The following is a 23,503-nucleotide window of genomic DNA, read 5'->3' on the forward strand; positions in this document are numbered from 1 at the left end:
GCGTTGATTGCGCACGCTGCGTGTCCGCAAGATGCAACATACACGTGAGGGGTAGGGGGCAGTGTAGGGGCGGATACTCGTCATTGTCACGACATTGTTGCATAAAGGGCCTCACGTGCCATCTTCGATCTGTTTTCCTGCCGTGACCTCTAGGGTAACCAAAGGCGGACCTCCTGCGGTGATTCCATGTTTTTTATCTACAGAATGCAAATCCAGAAGCTCTATATACCGAGTTCTGTGGTGTGCCCCCTAGTGGAATACTCCAGTGACATACGTAGTACACACACAGTACATAACTAGTATGTGAAACGCATTTGTTTGTCTACGTGAATGCGTGGCTGAAAAGCAAGTACATCTCCGGCCTTCCTCTAACCTTAAATGTCCTCATCTTAGTCATTTTGGATCTACATCACAGGGACTTGGTTTCTGTCCCGATAAAGAATACAAGTCTGGATAATGTGACTTTGAGATTTAGGTAATACCTGTACTACACACACAACCTTGTACCACTCTCTTATTACTCACTTCTTCTCATTGGCATGATGCATTCACTAGCCCCTAACCCTAACCTTGACCATCACAACTAAATGCCTAACTCTAACCCTGACCTAAACCCAATTCTAATCCTTTCACTAAAACTGAGACTTAAAGGGATAGTTCAGTGTGTGTGTGTGTGTGTGTGTGTGTGTGTGTGTGTGTGTGTGTGTGTGTGCGCGTGCGCGTGTGCGCGTGTGTGTGTGTGTGTGCGTGTGTGTGTGTGTGTGTGTGTGTGTGTGTGTGTGTGTGTGTGTGTGTGTTCCTGCTAACTTGCTTCTGAGGCCCTGTATGTAACTAAAAGCCCAGTCTGTGTCCGCGTAGGCCTGAAGGCTCAGATCTGGTTTTGGATGCTGTTGGGAAAATCTGCCACGCTCCTCCTCGGTGTGGCCTTCCTGGCTCTGAGATACAGGAGAGGGTGAGAAGAGAAGAGACATACAGTACCTAATCCCCTGTGTTATTTTCACTCGCTGTGGTTTGAACCTGCTCTGTAAATCCATACCGTTGTAACAGGGGAATGTTCAGCAAAAAAACTGAAAATACAACTGGAATCAAATGACTTGTATATGTGTTGTTCTTAACTTGTTTTTTCATGTTTTACATGTGACATCATTGAATTGATTATTGTTATAATCTCATTTGTTAGTATGAAGGTGAACTTAGTCTCAATCAAACATTGAAAAAAACAATCAGAGGCCACCTCCTTGTTCCCTTTCAGAGTCAGAGGGGCTGTCACCTTGGTGGATCTATATTATCATGATGTATGATTGTCCATGTAGTAAGAGAGAACACATATCATTGTTATACCTTTTTATTTTATGACCACCATGCCAATGGGTACAAGTGCATTTGCTATAAATAAAGGTTTCCCCAGCTTTAACTTTAAGATAAAAGGCACAACGGATTGAAGAAGGTGAAAATAATTCCTCATATTTTAGGCTGCTATAAACTATATGCTGATGACAGTTTGATTATGGATCAGGACTTAATTGACAATTACATGATGAAGTTTTATGAGACTTTTATGAAAATCAATGGACAAAAGAGCTAAAACAAAATGTTACACATCCATTTCTATGTCCTTGCTCTCTTTGGGTGTTGTGCCTTGCTCCTCTCAAGTTCAACTTTATTTGTCATATGGGAACAAAGTGGCCCAAGGTGCCAACACAGATATACAAGATACACAAAAAGAAAATACAGACGTCATACACACAGGACAAGTTCTAAAGTTATAAATACTGTGAGGAAATATTCTGTTCATTCCTGTTGATTCTTTGAAGCCCTCGGCCCTCCTGTGTTCAGTTTGATGTTGTTCACTCGCTCCCTATCATGTCGGTGTAGTTCTACAGATGACCCGTAGGCGGCAGCAGTGCGCCACCTCTGCGTCTAGTCCGTCGCAAATCCCCCGACAGAGAAGAAGAAGGGGATTCAAAATGGCAGCGCCCTGCGGTCACACTTAGCGACCAGTCACTCGGGTCAAACTCGCAGCTTCCCCCCTCGAGAGCGTGACCAGAGTCTGCGCCATGTTTCCAGAGACGTCTCGGTGTTTCGGCGCGGCGCAAACCGCCTTCTTGAAGGAACTGAGCCGGTCGTCCGCACACGGAGGGGCCGGCCGCCCGCAGGCCCGCAGACACTTCGGTGTCAGCCGCCGTCTGACGGGCAGGGCCCCGCCTGCGCGCCCATCCAGGGAGAGGGTGACCATCCCCGGGCTGGAGACGGTCACCTACGCGGAGAGGATGCACTATGTCCCGGGGCTGGCTAAGCCCGTGCACACCAAGTGGGAGAGGGGCTACAAGGACCCGAGGTACTACGAGTCCCCCCCGGCTCACCACATGCCTCTGTACAAAGAGACACCGTGTTACGTGTACAACCAGAGGACCAGCGCGCTGGAAGGTAAAACCATGATCAATGTCATGACGTTGGCTGAGTGTTGATCGGAGCACGATCGATCTGCAGAGCTGATCAGGACCCCCCCCCCATTTGGCTTTGCTCCTGTTGACGCCACTTCCGGTGCCGAAGCAGCGATCAATAATCACGGGACAGGGTTAGGGGACAAAATGAAAACCCAAATCCTTTACGAATGGATGGTATCTCATCACAGGACTTTGGGTTTGACGAGACGTATCTGAGAGAAGTGTGGTGGTTATTGATCGCTGCTTCGGCACATCAGCTAATGTTAAGCCTTGTTGAAGTTTAAAAAGACCATGAATGAATCCATAATTCAGATTAGAGAATGTGTCAATACAGACACAGGTTTGAGGTAGAATCTTCACACTGGTGCCATTGTCTGCATCAAAGGGTTAAAATGTTCATATAGAGTAAATTCTGCTTTTATCTGATATTTTACATGAGGTAAAATATATTTCACATTCGGTACTATCCATTTAAATCACAAAGTATATTTTTTATAATAGTTAAATAGTATAGTTGGGTTTAAAACCAGACTTAAATTAACAAAATCCAAAACCCAATTTCTGGGGGCGCCACTGGTCAAATACTACCCAAGATATGAATTTGGGGTCGATCGATCTGGCACTTTCCTGACTGCTACCGATTATTACTAATCTAAGAGACCCATAACTGATATTTGAAATACCATATTTGTTCTGCAGTGAGAAAGTTTCAGAAGGCAAAAACAATCTCTTAACAGAAACCTTTGTTGAAATGCCCTAAAGCTACAGTGTGTAATATTTAGAAGAACTTATTCACTGAAATTGAATATATTGTCCATAACTATGTGTTCATAAATGAGTTAAATATAGTTCCATGAGATGGACCCGACCTCCATGTGAGTCTCCATGTTTCTACGTCGTGTTGAATACGGTTGTTGAACTAAACCCTACAATATAGGTCGCATTGAATATTCAGCACTGCCGGCGATGGAGTCAGCGATGGAGAACCCCTATCTGGTGCTCAGTTGGTTGCAGTTTGCAACTTTACCACCATATGCCGCCAGAAAAGTTAAAAAAAATACACACTGGGGCTTTAAAGCACATGTTTAATTCACAGAACTTCTCAACATGACCCAAACACACAAAGTTCAGGGAGCTGTCAGCAGCAGGATTATTATGAGGTTGAACAAACGAACATGGAAGGGATATTGTCATGTATTATTATTATTATTGATAAAGTCCTGAGAGTTGTGACAGCGGCTGCATCAGAGCCAAAGCAGCTCATTTTAAAATGAAATGATCTTATCGGCAAATCGCCTTAAAAAAAGATGCTAAATAAAAATGGTGAATATCAGCGCCGATAATCGGTCGACCCCTACAATGAATATGTGACAGATGGTACGTCTGAGTCTTTCTGTGCTCAGTCTCAGAAATGCACTCTGACTTTTTGTGTTGCTAAGCTAATGATGTGTCGGAGCTTCTGTAACCACCTTTACTGAAACCTGTATATGGTTGGATAGTGTTGATCTGTCTGTGCTCCTGGTGATCATGTCCAACGTTCTATTCATGATGAAGATGTTAAATAGACGTTCAGTTATAGAACCTGTCTGTATATTAATACATCATTGATCATTCAAAGTGTTGATAAAAGTATAGATGAAGGTACCTCTCTCCCCGTCAGGTGTGCGACAGGCTCTGTGGTTGACCAAAACCAAGCTGACCGCGGGTCTGCCCCCTCAGCTCGTCTCGGCGGCAGAGAGTCCTGCCAATCAGATCCCAAATCAGGATGAGCGCGTGCAGAACGCCATCAAACACGCCCGCTTCTGGGACACGACGGAGGAACGGCCGGACAAAGCCAAATACAGGTGCGGCAGAATACCATTGAAATGTAAAATTTCATGACAAACATACGCGGGAGTGAAGTTTGGATTCCTGAAGTTGGGATTTACTTGGAGCTGAATTGTCAGAGGTCTCAGAGCTGCTGATTACAATGAAAAACACTGAGACATTAAAAAACTGCTCACTGTGTGTTGGTGTTCCTCCCCAGCAACACGCTGTTCCTCAACCTGAGCCACCTGTGTGCAACGCTCCAGTCCAGTCACCCTGCGGTCGGGAGGAGGCTCTTCGCTGAGAAGTACTCGTTGGCTGCCACTTGGAGAAGAGGTACAGTATGGACTATAAGCACTGGGCTTCGTGACGCACTTCCGTTTCAAAGTAATGCTGCTCGTCTGTTTTCCGCTGCTGTGTTTACTCACGACTTCATTCACAGTTTTGTCTCGAGTGTTGCGCAGGGAAATGTCCGTCACCTCTCACACGGAGGTCTGCAGCAGACACTTTGTCACCGATCAGCCAAATAAACAGCGCCATTGTGGAACTGGACCGGAAACAGTTGAGCAGTACTAAGTAGAACCCGGACATGGTTGTGCAAGTAGCTTGTACGTTGATCAGCGTCCGTGAACCCCAGGGAGGACAGACTGGAGCACCCTCTGATCAGTCTGTCCCCCCCGAGGCTTCACCCCCTCAGGGGAGTTTTGACTAGGGATGCACCCAAATGAAAATTGTTGGCCGAACAAACGAACACGTTTTTTGTTTTTTAAAGCGTTTTCCATTTTTTCATTGCTAAAATCAAATAGTCTCAATGTGCTTTTTAATTTTGTCTTGATTTTCAGGGAAAAAATCTAATACAAAGGTTCAATTTATTTAAGCAATAGCTCACTTCAGTGGTATACGCTCATTACATCACAGTTAAGGGACTTGAAGGGCGACCCCCTTCACTGTGATATAAGTGAAGACTGAAGTGAGCTGTCGCGTTCATTAAAACGGAACCAAACCAAAAGTTTCAAAAAAGTTTTGGACATTTTTTTTAAGGAATAAAAAAAGTCATCCCTCTTGGCTCACGTCTGCTCACGTCCACTCACGTCGTTACTTTCTCAGTTGGGGAGTGATACGAACCTGTGCAAACTGATTTGACGTCATAGCCGCTGTATTGACTCAATATACCACACAGCTTTGAACCAATCAGATCGCTTGATTTGAGCTACCCGTATTATCAAAACATTTTTTTTACATTCCAGCAGACGTTATACCAGCATAGCACAATATAACTGTAAATGATTGAATTAGAACAAATTCCCCCAAAATATTTTTATCTGCACTTTTGGAAGTCAACTTATCTCTATTTATGGTTCCAGGTGAGGACCTGTTCCAGATTAGAGGTCAGAACGGCTCACTGCACAGCTGCATGGACCCGCTCCCTGTGGTTTCTGGGAAACAGGAAGTAGCAGACACTGCCGATCACATCCTAGAGACCTTCTACCCCGTCGCGCCCACCATCGACCTGCAGAAGGTGAACGTCTATAAGGATGGGGCCAACAGCTCAGGTGAGAAGAGACGCACTCCTCCTCCACGTCCCGTCCGCTGCGGAGTGTCGTCACGTTGAACCTCTTTCTAATCCAATCAGGTTTCCGTGACGACTACCCTTACCCTCACGCCCACACACTTTACTTCCTGGAGGGAGCTAATCCTCGCTGTAAGCTCCGCCCAGAACAGTTCAGAGCCAGCATGCTCATGTTCAGCTTTGGGAACGCTCTGGCCCGTGCACACAAGCTGTACGGGGTAAGAACACGGACTGTCCCTCAGTGAGTTCCTGTACTGGAGATGTACCAAGATGAATAACCCTTACATTGTGTGTGTGTGTGTGTGTGTGTGTGTGTGTGTGTGTGTGTGTGTGTGTGTGTGTGTGTGTGTGTGTGTGTGTGTGTGTGTGTGTGTGTGTGTGTGTGTGTGTGTGTGTGTGTGTGTGTGTGTGTGTCAGACCCAGCCCCAGCGCATGTTAGATTGTCCTATAACCGTACAGGCAGTGGGGACCAACGGTAGAATTTTCCAGTTCTTGGTTTTCCAGCTCAACACCACAGATCTCTCGGGAGACGACGGCATCAAAAACCAGGTGCTTGATCTTTATTATTATTATGTTATTCTGTTATTAGGCTGTTTGTGAGAGAATCAGACATACTCGATGTTCATGGCTTTAATATTTGATAAAGCTTATGTTTCTAGGTGATGGTTTGACCAGATTCACATCTTACAAACTTAAAGCTCTAAATTCCACGTCATGACTCTCCCACTCAGACCCTGTTTCCATTCACTCACATCGAGATCGACAGAGAGTTAGTTCATTTACATGTTGCATCATGATAACAGATTCACAACGTTCAGCCTGTAGGCGAGGACACGGGTGATGATCAGTATGTCCGTCGTCCGTCTGTAAACATTTTGTTTCCAGAGCAGAACTCGAGTAAAACCCAAGTGTATTGTTGTCTGCCCCTCGCAGGTGTGGCTGGACGAAGACGTGGAGCTCTATGACTTCGCTAAAGTCCGACCACTGATCAAGAAGAAACAAGTGAAGGTGAGACGCTCGCTCCCGACCGGGGAGGAGTGTGTGTTAACTGCTGACCTAGTAACGAGAGAGTAGGTAACGGTTCTTGACTCTGATTGGTTGTCGTGTGTCTCCCTGAAGGTACCAGCCGGTCTGGCAGGATACAAGCCTGAGACATTCAGCAAGTTCCTGGCCCTGTACCTGAACGGAGCTCTGTAGGACCTCGAGAGTTTGTGTGTGTGTGTGTGGGATCTAAACCGGTGTCTTATCAGAAAATTACTTTCCTGTCAACAAACAATCAATGACCTGGTTCACAGTGCGATCTGATCTTGGGACGGTTTCAGGGGACTGCAGCTTCTCGTTTCACACACCGGCCCAGTTCAGTCAATAAAAACTGTTTGTGTCCGAGTGTGTCTGGGTCTGAATTGATTCCTCGTAGGAAGAAATTACTATTGCAAAGGAAGTACAATGATTTGTGCGTAATTTATGGAATCCACAAAAGACATGAAGCAATTTGAACAGATTTCAAGCAATTTGTACAAATGTATTTATAAGTCTGGGGGCGCCACTGCATCATCATACAAGCCGACTGACACCCTGGAGAGGCGGGACCCTGGAGAGGCCGGGACACGCCCACAAATACAGCCCGACACGAGCGACCAGCACAGGGAACAGTGAAAACACACACACACACACACACACACACACACACACACACACACTGTGCAGAGGTGAGTCAGCGCTTCATCATGACGATGTTCTTGTCAATCTAAAGTTAAGGTTGGGTTCAGTAAAGTTCGCCAAATACAAAAACCGGAAGTAGTTTCCTCTGCCTTCACCGCCGTGTCATTTTATGAAGTCAATCTAGCTTTGTGGATAAGGCACGGTTCTTGCATAGAGTTCATGTGGTTGTAGCTCACGCTACACTGAATAATGATTTCCCGCGTTCATTCAGTTCCTCCGAGACGTCGGCTGACGTGTTGTGGCAGCGGGGAGGCTTTTACTTTGAAAGGTGCCACCGGAACACGCTCGGGCCGCCGTCAGGTGAGTTCCCCTCCGCTCCGCCGGACACTCGAGTCGACTGTCCGCCGACGACAGGAGCGTCAGCTCAGGCGGCTGCTGGTGAGGTGAGCAACCCGTTTAACCGAGGTAACATTTGAGCACAGCATGGCGCCGATGAATCCTGTCATGTAGAACTGAGTCCGCACTTATCGCCTTCTGGAGAAGTGATCATGTCGCGGTGGAGTCCAGTGTGTGGCCATCGCTCCACCGGTGAGTCACGGATCGACGCCTCTCAAAGATAACAACAACAACAACTACTGTTGCTGCCAGTGGCGCTCCCAGAACCTTTCCACGGGGGGCCAGGTGGGGCCACCGGACCTCTCGGGGTGGCTCACCAAAACCAAAAAGCCATCACTGAATTTCAGGAATTCTATTATGCTGTTGAAGTTTACTTTGGTGTTTTGGATTTGAGGTTTGGAGAGTTGAATTTTGTTTATTTAAGTCTGCTTTTTGTTTCCTTAGCTATTAAATACTCCCTTATTCCTTCTTACCTTCATCTGGGTCCTGCTCCTTCAAACCTGTGACACTTAACACTATTTAACCATTATAAAAAATATACTTTAGTGATATATTTTTTTCCCAGTTTAAGACAATGCATAACTTCTGTCATCCACCGAGAATACGAAGGGGCTGGAGGGTCTTTCCATCTGGGCAACAAAGTGAAAAAGGCCAGCATGTTACATTTATTATTTCATATCCTGTGATATAAGGCCAAACAGCACAGATACAGGGACTGGATCAATCGGCTCCTTTAGTATTTCAGAAAGAATGTCCAAATTATGAGGTCTTGGACATGTCCAAAACATATGTAACAGGTTTATAGGGCCTAGTTTACTCCTGTGGCACGTGGGGTCCAACTCTGGTCTAAGTCTAGACGGACTGACCTTCGACCAGTGGAGTCGACGTCTCTTATCGTCATATTAAGACCATTTTTTGATACAGAGTCGTGTGAGCTCACAGTTCCGGAGTATTGGTCGATGCATGGCGAGTCGTCCTACATGATGTGTGTCGCTGCTGAAATGTGATCCAGAGTTTACACTTGTGTTCAGGCCTCAGACACAACAAGCAATGTGAAGACACGGTGCCTTTAGCAAAATAGGAAGAAATCCATATTGTCTGACATTTTATAGACCAAATCAGTAACTGATGAATCACACGACGAGAACTTACTGAGACTCACTGGACTGTTTTAGACACGTTCACTCTCATGTCAACAAACACAACGGCTGTTATGGAGCTGAATGAAGGTGATGGAGTTCATATCAGCGCGATCAGTCGGCGACGTGATGATCGTGACAGGCTTCGATGGGATCACTTAGAAAAGTTAGTGCTGAGGTTGTCGTGTCTATGTGTAGAGTGTACAGTCTGCGTGTTCGTGCTGCAGTACACACCACACACGTGTGACTGTCCAGCTGCCTTTGGTAAATGGTATTTGACAGATTTTGGTTCAAACCCATGGAAGACAAACCCGCTGGCAAACCTGTATCAGCAACGCTGAAACGCAGCAGTCATGTAAGAGGTGGACTTGTCCTTTAGAACGAATCACATGCAGGACTGCAGCTTCGTGTTGCAGCTTTTTATCGATCAGTTTATTAAAGTGACTCTCCATCGACACAAGCTACTGTCCATCATTATATCGCCAAGATCAGACCTCACTCATGTCCCCTCGCCGCCCTCATTTCCTCCCGTATCAACTACTGTGACTCACTCCTCTGTGGCGTCAGCTCCAGCTCCATCAACAGACTCCAACTGGTCCAGAACGCAGCCGCCCGTCTCATCAGTCACACCAGATCCTGGCACCACATCACCCCAGTCCTAAAACAACTCCACTGGCTCCCACCTCCCACCGGATCACCTTCAAGATCCTGGTCCTCACCTTCAAAGCCCGCCACCATCTTGCTCCCCCTTATCTCACCGACCTCCTCTCCCTCTATATTACCCCCCACGGTCCCTCAGGTCCACCTCCTCTCCACCCATAAAACCAACCTCCGCAGCTTTGGGGACAGAGCTTTCTCCAGGTCTGCTCCCAGGCTGTGGAACTCCCTCCCCCAAGAGATCCGCGAATCCGACTCCCTCAAAACCATCTCTTCTCCTCTGCCTATCCCTAGACCCCCCCCGCCCCAATCAACATTGTTTGTTATATCATGTATTATTATAATTATTATCTTCAGACCCCTGCCAAGCCTCCTGACTCCTGACCTGCAATCTGACAGTAAATGCGCTCAGTGAGGGCCGTCGATTAGAATAGAAACAGAGGAAGTAATGCAGGATTTTTTCATTTGATTTATGATCTATGTTTCATTCATTTAACTGCTAATGGTGTTTTGAAATAGCAGTGTATTGTCTCTCTGCTCGTAGCAGGAGAAGCAGTAGTTATCCAACACGCTCAGTGGTCACAGATAGAGCTGAAACTAACAATTATTTTCATTATCGCTTAATCTGTGGATTATTTTCTCCATTAATCGATAAGTTGTTTGGCCCAATGAAATGTCATCAAATGGTGAAAACTGTCGATCGTGTTTCTCGAAAACCAAAAGATGATGTTTAATTTTGTTCTTACACCAAAGATATTCAGTTTACAGTCACAGAGGAGCAAAGGACACAGAACATATTCACAGTTAAGAAGCTGAAATCAGAGAATTTAACCTATTAATCGATTATCAAAATAGTTGACGCTTAATTTAGTAGTCGATCACTAATCGATTAATGGATTAACTATTGCAGCTCTAGTCACAGAGCTGGTCGGGGTTGTGTCAAGTGCCAGGACACATCTATGATCCTCTCCCCTCAGGTTTGAAGATGAGTTCTAGAGTGACTGTTGATGTGGAGAAAGAGGAGGAGGAGGAAGAGGAGGAGGAGGAGGAAGAAGAGGACGGTGCGAGTGTGAACCCAACAGAGGTGAAAATGAGTCAGATCGTGATGCCCTGCCACAGCAACCATCGCCACGAGCTGAGCGTGGGACAGCTGCTCAAGTGGATCGACTCCTCCGCCTGCCTCTCCGGTGAGTGTGTGCGTGTGTGTTGAAATGCGTGGAAATGTGTGTGTTGAAATGTGTGTGTGTTGTAACCAGGATGTGACGTGTCTGTTTCACATGAGCAGCTGAGAGACACGCTCAAAGTCCCTGCGTCACTGCTTCGATGGATGACATCCACTTTGAGCACACCATCAGGTAACAGGAAGGGTGTGTGTGTGTGTGTGTGTGTGTGTGTGTGAGTGCAGTATATACTCACTCCTCCTTTGTGTCTCTTTGTCCAGTGTGGGTCAGGTGGTGAACATCAGGGCCAAGGTGAACAGAGCCTTCAACACCAGCATGGAGGTCAGAGTTCACACTCTGTTCTTGTCGCATTATGTTTGTTCTTACTCACACTTTTCAGGGGATTTTTCCAAACTCGCGGTAGATTTGCGAATTTCCCATTTTCCATTGGCCTTTTCTGCGCTCCGATTTTTTTCTGGATCATCTTCACAAACGCGGAAGTTGTTCCCGACCTTTTGACTTGTTCCACGTCTTGGTCGCTTGACGTCGTTGTATCTTGTGAGGTTGTCCCAGATTAGACGAGAGCCGAGACTCGACACGCACCGAATGTTCGGCCTCCGAAATGCAAATGAAAGTATATTAATCAGCTGCCCAGATGTTGTCCAGAGTGCATACAGGAACGCAGGGACCATTTTTTACTCCGATCTTCGGTGTGATTTTGAATCCAGCCATCTGTGACGGTTGTTACGTCATTTTGTTCTCAACCAACTATATAATGTATAGTAAAGATTCAGTATATATATATATATATATGAGACACAGATTACATTGAGAGTGTATTGTCTCAGAATATAAATGAAAAATACTTGTCTTCCATGTCAGGTGGGCGTACAGGTTAGCTGTGAGGACCTGTTCACTGATCGTCACTGGAGAGTTTGTCATGCCTACGCCACCTTTGTAACTCAGCGCACAAACACTGGAGAGAAGGTAATGACCTTCCTGGCTTCTGTGTGTGTGAGTGTGTGTGTGTGTGACTCACATTTACTGACACGCCCTCACAGGTGACCTTGAAGCCCGTCCTCCCTCAGACTCAGAGGGAGCAGGTTGAATACAGCGTGGCGGCCGAGAGACGGAGGGTCAGGATGGTACACGATGACATCATCAGAGACCTGCTCTCCCACGGCTCCGTCCAGCAGGGTGGGTGTGACAGCAGACCTCATTCCTCATGAAGAACACCGTGTATGAGTGTCAGAGCACAACAACACAGGAACAAAGAAACAAGGAAACTTTGCTTGTACAAATACCAAGAATGCTACAGTGAACCTACCACACACACACACACACACACACTCACACTGTACACTGCCTTGCTGCTGCCTTGATACACACTCGAGCACCAAACGTGGATGAATCCACTACTGAAAATAGTCCATCACAAATGTACTTCTCCCTCTTATTTGAGTGTGAACTGTAGTGAACAGCTGATAACGACCATTTATATCTGTTGTGTGTGTTTGTGTGTGTGTGTGTGTGTGTGTGTGAGACAGTTGAGACAGCAGTAGACAATGCAGTGGCAGCAGAGAAGACCAAGGTGGAGAGTGTTGAGCTGGTTCTCCCTCCACATGCCAACCATCAGGTGATGTATTTATGTATTTTCAACTCATCTCTCCATGATTTGGATTTTATGTGTCCAATTAAAGGGGCATTAAGTGATTTTAATCCAATTCACCTCTTTGTAAAATGCAGCAAATAGTTCCTCTCGGGTTATCATATGCTGCTATTGTGCAACATCGTGTGAATCTACACATCAGATATTTAGTGACTTGCTCTTCGTGGGGTTATTCTAGTGTTGAGGGTCTCTGCTCTGTTTGTCTGATCACCAGGTGAACACATTCGGAGGACAGATCATGGCCTGGATGGTGAATGTAGCTACGATTGCTGCCAGGTATAGTCTCTCACCAAATGAACATAAAAACGAATTACATGCGTAAAGATGTTCATCAGAAAGCGAAGCTCACTTCAATGTGTTTGTTGTTCGAGATACCCAAGCTCAGAGCTGGTTAAGCAGTCGTTGATTGACAGGAAATCGTTTTTTCAGCTGATGTTCAATTCTCTGTAAAACTGGTAAACATCTGGCTCCTCTGTGGAACTGACTCAGGATTTTGAGCTTTTAGCAAAGGCTAAAAAGGCTTAAAGATCTTCACTGGAGCTTTTGACTGACGCCCGCTACTTTTTATGTTAACACACATTCATTCTTGTGTCCCCCATGTGTTCTTATTGTTCTGACTGTACGATCCTCTCTTTATGCAGTCGTCTGTGTCAGGCTCACCCGACTCTCCGCACCATCGACATGTTCACTTTCCGAGGCCCTTCTCAAGTTGGAGACCGCCTACTGCTGAGGGCCATCGTCAACAATGCCTTTAAAAACAGGTATCACAGTATGCTGTCTTAAAAACAGGTGCAGATAACAGCTCAGTATACACTACACGCACTGGGCTTCGTGACGTACTTCCGTTTCAAAATAATGCGCCTGTTCACCGTTACTGTTTACTCGCGGCTTCATTCAGAGGTTTGTCTCGGGTGTTAAGCAGGGAAATGTCCAAAACGGGACCTTTTTTAAAAACAGATGAAGACGTACTCGGAGCGCTGCTGTGTCCCACTTTGTTCGTTTTCATGGGTGTCCGACGGTGACATATGCCGGGATCATTTCTCCATCACCTCTCACACGGAGGTCTGCTGCAGACCCTTCGTCACCAATCAGCTTGTAGAGCCAAAACGGCCCGGAAACAGTTGAGCAGTACTAAATAGAACCTGGACGTGGTTGTGCAAGTAGCCCCTTTCAAGGGCTACAGCACCAGAATTGGTACAGTATCTAAATACAATATGAATTTAAGAAGATGGCTATTTACGTGTCTTTGACTGCAGCATCGAGGTGGGGGTGCGAGCAGAGGCCTATCAGGAGGAGGGACCTAACCGACACATAAACTCTGCCTTCATGATCTTTGAGGTGCTCGATGACCACAGGAAGCCGTGTACGTTACCACGGATACGACCTGAACCCCTGGTAAGCTAAGTGAACATAATGATTCGACAGATGCACATAATTCAGTAAAGCGTCACACACACAAGAAATAAACATGAGTTGAGGTGTAACATTGTTGCAGTTGCAGTTTTCTGAGGCGTCGTGATAAATTACCGACTTCTACTGACTCTCAGAACGTGATGATGCACCGACCTGTGTCCGGACACGCACCAGTAACATACAGGCCGATGGAAAGAATTTTGTTCCCCTTCACATAATGGAATGTCTTCCATCAAGGTCATGCTGTTGACAGTGCATGCTTTTGAAAAGTCTTCTAAAGGTAAATCGACGGTGGCACTGCAACTTATTAAGAAAACATCATCAATTTGACAACACATGCGCAGCGTTTAGAAAACGCACTGCAAATAGACCACAACGAAACAGAAGTGTTTCCAGAGGACACTTAAAAGGGATGCACACGTCTGGACATGCTTGTTGTTGCCGCGGATTTTGACCCGCAGTGCTATTGAGGTTCTCTTTCCATCAGTGGTGTTGGAAAATGAGATTAAAAGTGACTTTTGATTTATTAAAAAAAAAAAAGTGTGTCCAGACGTGTGCATCACTTTTGAGTGTCCTCTGGAAACACTTCCGTTTCGTTGCGGTCCATTTGCAGCACGTTTTCTAAATGCTGCGCATGTGTTGTCAAACTGATGAAGATGTATTCTCAAGTGGCAGTGCTGTGAGCTCTCAGGGCCACCGTATAAATCAGATTAGTAGTAATAAACAATAGGCGATGTATGACCTTTTAAATCAAGCGGAGTTTGTTTTGTCTGTGATTTACACACACAGGACATAGGTTACTGGGTGATAAGGCAACAATAAATGCATATATCTCTGCCCAGTGGGCAGTGTTTTCCTTCCAGTTGAAGTTGCGAGGGACATCAAAGCCACAGTATTTTTTGCCCCACTATGCAGCGGAGGAAACTGAACTGGAACAGTAAAACTTCAGGCCTGAAACCTAAAACAATGAGCTGAAAGAAGCCACAGCACACACAGCGAGGGACTGCAGTCACATTGAAGCTGCCCCGACGTAACCTCTCAGTCTCTGAGTTGTGAGGGCTCGGCTGAACAAAGGTCCGAGCTGTAAACCTGATGTGACTCATGAGTCACACTGAGGAGGCTTCAGTCTCACGGTTAACTCTAAGATAATAGTGTGAATAATTGATCTAGAGCTGCAGCTTCTGACAGTGAAAGCTTCTGTTGCACATCTGTCGTGCGGCTTTTCTTCGGGACTCAATTGTCCAACGTTGCTTCTGGCTCCGCGGAGGCCGCTCCACTAATGCAATGATTTTCTTTGATTTCATCCGTGTATTATATGCAGTCACTTTTGAATGGTGAGCATGACTGTCACACGGGGAGGACGGCATGAATATGTCAAACCATTGACAGGAAAGTATAAACCATGGGTCAGATGCGCTGCAGCCGTTTTGCGATTTGCAAATGGCACCGTTTCAAATTCGCCCAAGCGCTGGTTTACACTATGGAAGGAAACCTCCAGTGATCTTTCAATGCTACCAGTTTTAGAGTAAAATTACAACAACTTAGAAAAATGGAACCTCTTTCACTGAGGAGACCTGTCCACTGTGACAAGAAGAAGCAAACAAAAACACTGCCTCAACCTCTGAGCTCTCTCAGGTCTGAGAAAATACTCCTGCCAACTGGTCCAAGATCCACACAAGGAGAGAGCATGGGCATCAGTAAGTGCCTCTTCCAGCGTTTGAAGGGTGTTGAATGTGTTCTGGGCTGGGGGAGGGATCGAGAAAGAGACACTATCAAGTTGAATTGTGGGAGGTGTAGCATCCAGTGATTTTGAAGGACGTGAGCCTTTTCTGGTAACATTTTGACCTCTCCTCTTTCAGTCAAGTCCCCTACCTTCATTCACTAAACTCTTGGAGATAACAACACACATATTTGTAGAATTGCCATTGACTTGTCTGGTTTCTTCTCTCTGTGTTTCATCAACAGGAAGGGGAGAGGAGGTTTCAGGAGGCCGTAGCCAGGAAGAAGATCAGATTAGACCGGTAAACCACCCTGTCTACTCCTGTAACCAGCACATACTCGTTTTCATTTTAGTCTCCAACACAGACGTTGCTTATTCTTATTCTCTTGAGAACCACTAGGAGTCTTGTTGAATGTATAAAGTGTTCATGTGCTGCCGCGCTTACGGGAAAAGTTTGGTGGCGTTGCGAGAGAAAGAGCCAGAGAGCATGAGTTTTGTCCTTTTCTTTTTTGGAGAATTTATTGCAGGCTGAGACCTTTTTCTGTTTGCTTGTTTTTGATTGAGGTATTAGTCCTGACCCCCCTGACATCTGTTGGTGTTAGGGGAAGAGTGTGTTGGATTTGTTTGGACGGACAATGGCGGTGAACGGAGGAGCCGGGACTGACAGATTCAGCAGGAGTTTGACAGTAATGGTGGTGATGGAAGGAGAGGAGAAACTGTTCTGCCTGTGCTGCCGTGCGCACGGAGCAGACAGGCTGGAGATCACTATGGAGATTGAGGAGGGGGAACAAAAAGTATTGTACGGTATAAATGCAGAAATGCGCAGATCCTGTGAAAGGTACAGTTCACTAATGAAGTGTGATCCCGCCCTACTCCACGCAGTTTAACACCATTGAAAGGATGGAACATGTCAGAGTTCTCCATGATCGGCAGGAGAGAGTGTGCCGGCTGTGCATTAAATCGGGACATATCTACCGGGAGGGCCCCGAGCTGAAGTGCTTCAGGTGTGGAGGAAGAGGGCTTTACGCTCGCGAGTGTGGGAGAGAGGAGGAGGAGGAGGAGGAGGACGAGAGGGACTAGAGAGGAGAGGACTCAGGGAAGAACGACGGAGGAGAAGGAGTAGCTGAGCCAAAGGTGGGAGAAGGGGAGAGGTGGAGGGGCTGGTGGCAGGTGCGGAGGAGGAGAGCCAGCAGGAGGGTATCCTAGAGGAGAGAGAAGGACGAGATGGTGAGGCCGAAGGGTGAGCTGCTATTTGGAGGAGCCCAGGGGAGTTGGCGTGGGGAGGAGGAGAGAGGTGTGGAGCAGCAGAGGGACGACAAGACGGTGGCAGTAACCTGGATGTGGAGGAGGAGATGGAGGGGATGGAGGAGGGGGGACAGGTGGGAGAGAAAAGGAAAGCTGGGACATTGAAACCAGTGAGAGGATGAGGAAGAAGGTGTAAAGCGGCCGCCACGATGGGATGTGGAGAAGGTTTTCTTTGTTCGGAGTCCCGAGTAAGAGAAGAGGAATGAATTTATGTTTGTTAAACTTTATTTTGAGTCACGCACGGCGTGCTGTTATGTTGAGGAGGAATTATGCATGTTTTGAAAGGAAGAAACAGAATTTAAAAGCTTTATTTGAAGTTACTGTTAAAAGGGACGATTTTGAGGCTGAAAGCCACAGTGTTTCAGTGAATAGCTGGATCCAGTCTTACACCGTGTGTTCATTTTGTGCTGCTGTGTAGAATCACCGGAAAGATGAATGGATTGTGCAGGAAGAGAAACGTGTAGCGCAGCCATGATCTCATCAAATGAAATAAACAATCCGTGTAATTTTCTCTTGTTTTTTCAAGATAAAAAAAACATCTCATGTTGATAAAGTGACAGTTAATGTTTTAATGGTGTTGATCTTTGTCTTGTCTTATTTGTTAATGGTCAGGCTTAAATTAACAAAATCAACACTAGCACATAATTAAATTTCACACCCACTCCTGTGAGCGTGCCAGAAGTGACACATAGCATTCTATATCATGCTGAATGTAACATCCTGAAACATCTAGTGTTTATTTAACTAGTTTTAATGGAACAGCAGTGATGTATTCACACGGCGACAGCATCAAAATCATTTCTCTTCGTTTGTTGTTTCAGGAAGTATATCATTTCCCGTACGCAGGGCGAGGTCCCTCTGTCTGTACCCTGGGACCCCAGAAACCAGGTGAGGAAAAGCTTCAGAAACACTCGTGGCTACATACTGACAACTGCATGTGCTGTGATGAATGAACACAGTAATGAGGAGTCATGACGCCTGACTTCAGACCCTCGATGAACTTGCTCCATGTGCTTAGAAGGTTAAAATAGAACCTGTGACTTCACTGTGCCGATGAATTATCTTCAGAAAACACTGAATGTCCGCAGGGGGATTTTCATACTGTACTGAATTTGAATTCAAATCAATGGCTGCATGAAAATGTTTAAAGATCTAAAAAATGTGTCATTATTTGAAAAGTGAGAGCAGTCACTATTAATTATTTGTTAAAAAGGTAGTTGTTTGTGCTGTGTGTTTTTTCCAGGTATATCTGAGCTATAACAACGTGTCAGCGCTGAAGATGTTGGCTGCCAGAAACAACTGGCGCCTCAGCTCTGAGAAAGACAAGGTATCTGCTCTTCACTGCTCTCCTCTACTCTTCACTACTCTTCTCTACTCTTCACTACTCTCCTCTACTCTTCACTACTCTTCACTACTCTCCTCTACTCTTCACTACTCTTCTCTACTCTTCACTACTCTTCTCTACTCTTCACTACTCTCCTCTACTCTTCACTACTCTTCACTACTCTCCTCTACTCTTCACTACTCTTCTCTACTCTTCACTACTCTCCTCTACTCTTCACTACTCTTCTCTACTCTTCACTACTCTTCTCTACTCTTTACTGCTCTCCTCTGCTCTTCACTGCTCTCCTCTACTCTTCAACACTCTCCACTAATCTTCACTACTCTTCACTACTCTCCTCTACTCTTCACTACTCTTCTCTACTCTTCACTACTCTTCTCTACTCTTTACTGCTCTCCTCTGCTCTTCACTGCTCTCCTCTACTCTTCAACACTCTCCACTAATCTTCACTACTCTTCACTGCTCTTTACTACTCTTCACTGCTCGTCAGTACTCTTCCCTACTCTTCCTTGCTCTTCACTACCCTTCACTACTCTTCCCTGCTCATTACTGCTCTTCGTTCCTCTACTCTTCGCTGCTCTTCACTGCTCTATACTGCTCTTCACTGTTCTTCACTACTCTTCTCTACACTTCACTACTTGTCTCTGCTCTTTACTACTCTTCACTACTCTATACTGCCCTTCACTACTCTCCTCTACTCTCCTCTACTCTTCACTACTCTATACTGCTCTTCACTACTCTTCACTACTCTTCACTGCTCTTCACTACTCTTAACTGCTCTCCTCTACTCTTCTCTACTCTTCACTACTCTTCACTACTTGGATAATGTTTTTTTTTCTTGTTCCTTTGTTCCCAGGTTCGTCTTTATACACTGGAGCTGAAGTCCATGCTGAGTTTCAAGGTGGAGTCAGAGGTGGATGTTCCTGCTCACAGAGCCTTTTGTCTGTTGGCTGAGATGAGCAACAGACCGAACTGGGACCCACATTATCGGTACTGCTTTTTACACACAATTGTATTCATCAAGTGTCTCAGAGCAGGAAAATCACTCATCTATCGGGTTAATTATTCAAAGGTTCTCAAACTGTGTTTGGTGTTTTTTTTTACCTTTTTGCAAAAATTTTATTTATAGTCATTCAATAAACAATTGTTATTTATAAACCGAACTCCTGGCTTCCTTAGATATCTAGTCCAAAATCTCAGTCTAAATTTTATTTGAGGAGGAACAGTACCAGAACATATGCATGTAGTTTGCTGGAGTTTGTTGACATCGATCACTGGAAGGAGACACCCTTTCAAATATATTTGCATGTCAAGCGTTTGTGTCGTGGGCTTTAGCACAAAAAATATCTGTACCCTCTGCAAAATCTGCTCCCAAACATCAGCTGGAATTGCATCTTCCACAAGTTCCAGGAAAAGACCAAGATCAGAATAATTAGGATTGGCAGGGAAATCAGGAAATGAGCTACGCACAGAATTGCAAATTTGGAGATATCTACAAAAGTGTCCTTGAGGAAGTGAAAATATTAAGACGCTCAGAGTTTTTATTCCTAATCTGGCTCAGGCAGAAAAGGAACTGTCCTCAAGTGTTAGGAGCTGCAGGAGATGATGATATAGAGAGATACACGTTGATGCAACGAGGATATCAAATATAGTGATAGTGTTTTGACAAACACAGATAAGTTTTGCAGAATGGAGTGTACATTTGTAGGACAATTTCCACAGCTCCAGAGAAGAATGTCTTTTGGAGAGTTTTCGGTCAAAATATTGTATTTATGAAAATCATTGAGAGTCTTAATGTAACATGTTAGATCTCACATGTTGCTGTGAAGAATCCTGATAGTGTAGTTTGGTTTATGTTCATATAGTGTTGCACCTGATGCTCAGGGAAGGCAGCGCCCCCTGCCTGCTATATGTGGTAAAACAGGGTCGGGAAGCTGCGTTTTTATACAGATTAAACAATAAAGCGCGTTAAATATTGAACTTAAATGGCTTTGGAAAGTGAATTTCGCAACCTGGATAAAACAAGATTCACTGTTTCTTCCTTTTTCCTGTTTTAATGCTAAGCTAAGTGAACCAACCGCTGGCTATTGCTTCATGTTTATGATATAGGCATTAAAGTGTTATTAACATTCTCATCATATCTCAGAAAAATGGCAGATAGGTGTATTTCACACAATGTTGAACTGTGCCTTTAACATCATGGTTCCCATTCCTTCACTTTAAATCAAAATCAAAATCTGTGTGCTTTCCTAAACCAGGAAATGCGAGCTGATTCACCGGGTGGACGATGATGACTTCCTGTATCGTGTGGTTACCCCGTCAGTTCGTCATGGAGCTGTAGGCTCCCAAACTTCAGCCGGTCAGGGAGAGGGAATCCTCCAGGACTTCATCTTGTTGGCTTCCAAGAGGAGGCCGTGTAGCAGTGGGTGAGTGGACTGACTGTCTGTAATGTCCCAGTAACAGGTCAAAGGTCACACACCCCTACTTTGTGATTTTTCCTTTTCCTCAGAGATCCATATGTCATCGCTCTGCGTTCAGTGTCTCTGCCCACTCACCCGCCCACTGAAGGATATAACCGAGGGGAGGTTCTGTGTGCTGGATTTACCATACTGGAGACCAAAAACAACATGTCACTGGTGAGACAAATATCAACTTTAGCTCATTAAACAAGTATATTTTCACACATCATCTTATCAAACTTGACCATTATTATGTGCTTCTTTTTCCAGATCAGCTACTATAACCAGGCGTCTCCAGAGGTCCTTCCCTACATCTCCACTGACATCGCTGGCCTCTCCTCCTCTTTCTACCACAACTTTTGCTCCTGTAGCCAGTACCTGACTCAGAACAGGCTGCAGCTCACCGCAGAGGAGCAAACTGGCCAATACCAGTCCACGAATATGGACACACCCACCTGTGACAGCCTGTCAGTGGGCCTCAGTGGCACCCAACTGTAGATGGTCAATGGTACAAGTTCACATACTGAGGTCAGTCTGCTGTTTATACAGCAACTTATGATTAGCGAACAAAAGGTTGATATTAAACTTTTTTAAACATTGTTTTTATAACAGGCATAGAAAAAGATATTAGAAAAATTCTGTACAAAGGGAGTCAATAATAACTATGCCATGACACTTAATGCTCACTTTAACGCTCAGATCTGATTATAAGACTCAGACCTCATCTCAAAAAATAAAGTATCATTGGATATTGATTATCTAGTTAGGACCAATGACACTGTATAAAGATGGACGGCCTAGAAGTCAATCCTTTTCGGTAAATGTGGGGCATTATGTTGGGTGAATTGTCTGCCTTTGCTGACTTCAGTTAGCAGAAGCTAATTTGTTTCATAGGAACCTAAACTGTTTTGAACAAAGTGTGTTTGCTCATTGTTCTTCCAATCAAAGTTGAAATGGCAACCACACAATTCTTTGACTGTGCTGCGACTTGGAGTCAGTTTGATGGTACAAATAAATGACTGATAACAGTGACTAAAACACTACATTTCATTGGAGTTTATTTTCAACGTCTGTTTTTATTTAATCTCATTTTCCCCCAAAACACATTTAATTCTCCCACATTTAATTTCATCATGTGACTTTTAATGGCAGTTATGATGCCACCAGCTTCTCACCTTTCAGACCCAAGCCTCTTGTCCAGACTCAACAACTGCCATCAACGCCGCTGGCTCCTCTTAGCTTCAGCAACAACGATGTTAAAGTAACCAAATCAAACAGCTAGGATTTACATGTTACCCACCTATCAGCTTACTAGATAGGTTGTGTTCGAGCATGAAAGTAAGGGGAGTAGTGGGATTTAGTGGCACCTATAGGTGAGGGTACAGACTGCAACCAAATGAGTACCCCTCGCCTCAGCCTCCCTTTCCAACTGTATGAAAAGCTAACAACAACAAAATCATTCATAATTATTAGGTGATTACACATTAGTGGAAACATCTTTATGAATATCATAATTATCTTTAATCAGCAAATGTCGGTAACAATTAACTTTGGCGGGTTATACCCTCTTCCGCACTTATCTCCTTTATCCTTCCTCCTATCCCCTCGAACTGTTTCTGTAAAACAGCGGTGGAGAGAGGAGCTCCAAACTGGCGGGAATAACTGAGAATACCTGGTGCTGTAAGCTTTTATTTCTCATATTTGACAATCCGAGGTTTTAGTTTCTTCTTTATTAGAGACAGAACTACATAATAATTCTTGACTGAATGTATTTCTAATTTTGAACACAGAGTAACATGCTTTTTCACAAATAAATACACATGCGACATTCTCAAATGGATTCACTTACACGAGGGGACAAATCAATAATACTGTCTATTCTATTCAACTTTTGTAATGTGATTGATGTTTGAATTGATTTAAAAAGCATACTGCAGCTACTGGCCCCACCGCCTGGTTCACGCCTGATTTCGTTGATCTCGGAAGCTAAGATAGGTTGGACCTGGTAAGTACTTGGATGGGAGATGGCCTGGGAATACCTGGTGCTGTAAGCTTTTAATCCAAATATTTGACAATCAGAGGTTTTAGTTTCTTCTCTGTTAGAGACAGGACAGATAAAATACACAGAACATTCTTCTAAATTGGATTCATTTATATTTTGATGTTACCTATATTTAATTTCATTTTCAAAAGGGGGTTTTGCAATGTGATTGATGTTTGAGTTATTTTAAATGAACATGGGTTTTGGTTGAACGGTAGCTTGCATGCTCAAACAAAGTGGAGTCACACTTTGCTTACAGTTGCTTCGACGCATATATCAATTGTTTATCTTTTTAAAGGCATAGTTGTGATTCTTGATTAAAATGACTCAATCTCCATCGCCATGGATATCAGTTCCAGAGAGTGGGGCTTTGCAGATGGGGGTGGGGAATAAAGCCTGGGGAAGGCTGATGGCTAAATTTTGGATTATTCATCTGATGTGGATAGAAAAGCTCTAAAATGTCATAGTCACCCAGCGTAGAGTCCGATGTTGCATTGTCTGATATGGCCCTACGCCGGCGATTTGGCTACCTCATGTCCAGCGAATTCCATGTTAGTATAGTGGACAGTATCTCCGCCTGTCATGCGGAAGACAGGGGGTTTGATGGTCTTCTTGCCCTTTTTTATTTTTTAAAGTGTGTTTGCTTATTGTTCTTCCAATCAAAATTGAAATGGCAACCACATAATTCTTTGACTGCGCTGCGACTTGCAGTCAGTT

The 23,503-nt window shown here is 44.8% G+C and overlaps 2 protein-coding genes across 4 annotated transcripts; both read left to right on the forward strand.

Annotated features, from left to right (window-relative positions):
• The first annotated feature begins 1,937 nt into the window (after nucleotides 1-1,937).
• mrpl37 (mitochondrial ribosomal protein L37) lies at nucleotides 1,938-7,209 on the forward strand. Its single transcript, XM_035634377.2, has 8 exons — nucleotides 1,938-2,427; nucleotides 4,108-4,291; nucleotides 4,474-4,589; nucleotides 5,618-5,806; nucleotides 5,887-6,041; nucleotides 6,241-6,372; nucleotides 6,757-6,831; nucleotides 6,943-7,209. Exons 1-8 carry the CDS (start codon nucleotides 2,058-2,060, stop codon nucleotides 7,018-7,020), a joined length of 1,299 nt encoding a protein of 432 aa, XP_035490270.2. The 5' UTR covers nucleotides 1,938-2,057; the 3' UTR covers nucleotides 7,021-7,209.
• A 538-nt stretch (nucleotides 7,210-7,747) lies between these two features.
• On the forward strand, nucleotides 7,748-23,391 carry LOC118310953 (acyl-coenzyme A thioesterase 11). 3 transcript variants are annotated; one of them, XR_007030745.1, is made up of 18 exons: nucleotides 7,757-8,073; nucleotides 10,655-10,864; nucleotides 10,963-11,032; nucleotides 11,119-11,179; nucleotides 11,720-11,824; nucleotides 11,899-12,034; nucleotides 12,385-12,473; nucleotides 12,721-12,782; nucleotides 13,148-13,267; nucleotides 13,763-13,901; nucleotides 15,885-15,940; nucleotides 17,766-17,832; nucleotides 18,188-18,271; nucleotides 19,143-19,276; nucleotides 20,545-20,712; nucleotides 20,796-20,922; nucleotides 21,016-21,723; nucleotides 22,770-23,391. XR_007030745.1 is itself a non-coding variant. In XM_035634363.2 (17 exons), the coding sequence occupies exons 1-17, from the start codon at nucleotides 8,034-8,036 to the stop codon at nucleotides 21,241-21,243; spliced, it is 1,896 nt and encodes a 631-aa protein (XP_035490256.2). In that variant the 5' UTR covers nucleotides 7,748-8,033; the 3' UTR covers nucleotides 21,244-21,788. The 3 variants fall into 3 exon arrangements, 2 of the variants coding, with proteins under 2 accessions (XP_035490256.2, XP_035490257.2); XM_035634363.2 differs by lacking the exon at nucleotides 22,770-23,391 and having other exon boundaries at nucleotides 7,748-8,073; nucleotides 21,016-21,788; XM_035634364.2 differs by lacking the exon at nucleotides 22,770-23,391 and having other exon boundaries at nucleotides 7,757-7,928; nucleotides 21,016-21,788.
• The last annotated feature ends 112 nt before the right edge of the window (nucleotides 23,392-23,503 follow it).

The sequence above is a fragment of the Scophthalmus maximus genome, chromosome 5 (genome assembly GCF_022379125.1).
Source record: "Scophthalmus maximus strain ysfricsl-2021 chromosome 5, ASM2237912v1, whole genome shotgun sequence".
Taxonomy (NCBI): domain Eukaryota; kingdom Metazoa; phylum Chordata; class Actinopteri; order Pleuronectiformes; family Scophthalmidae; genus Scophthalmus; species Scophthalmus maximus.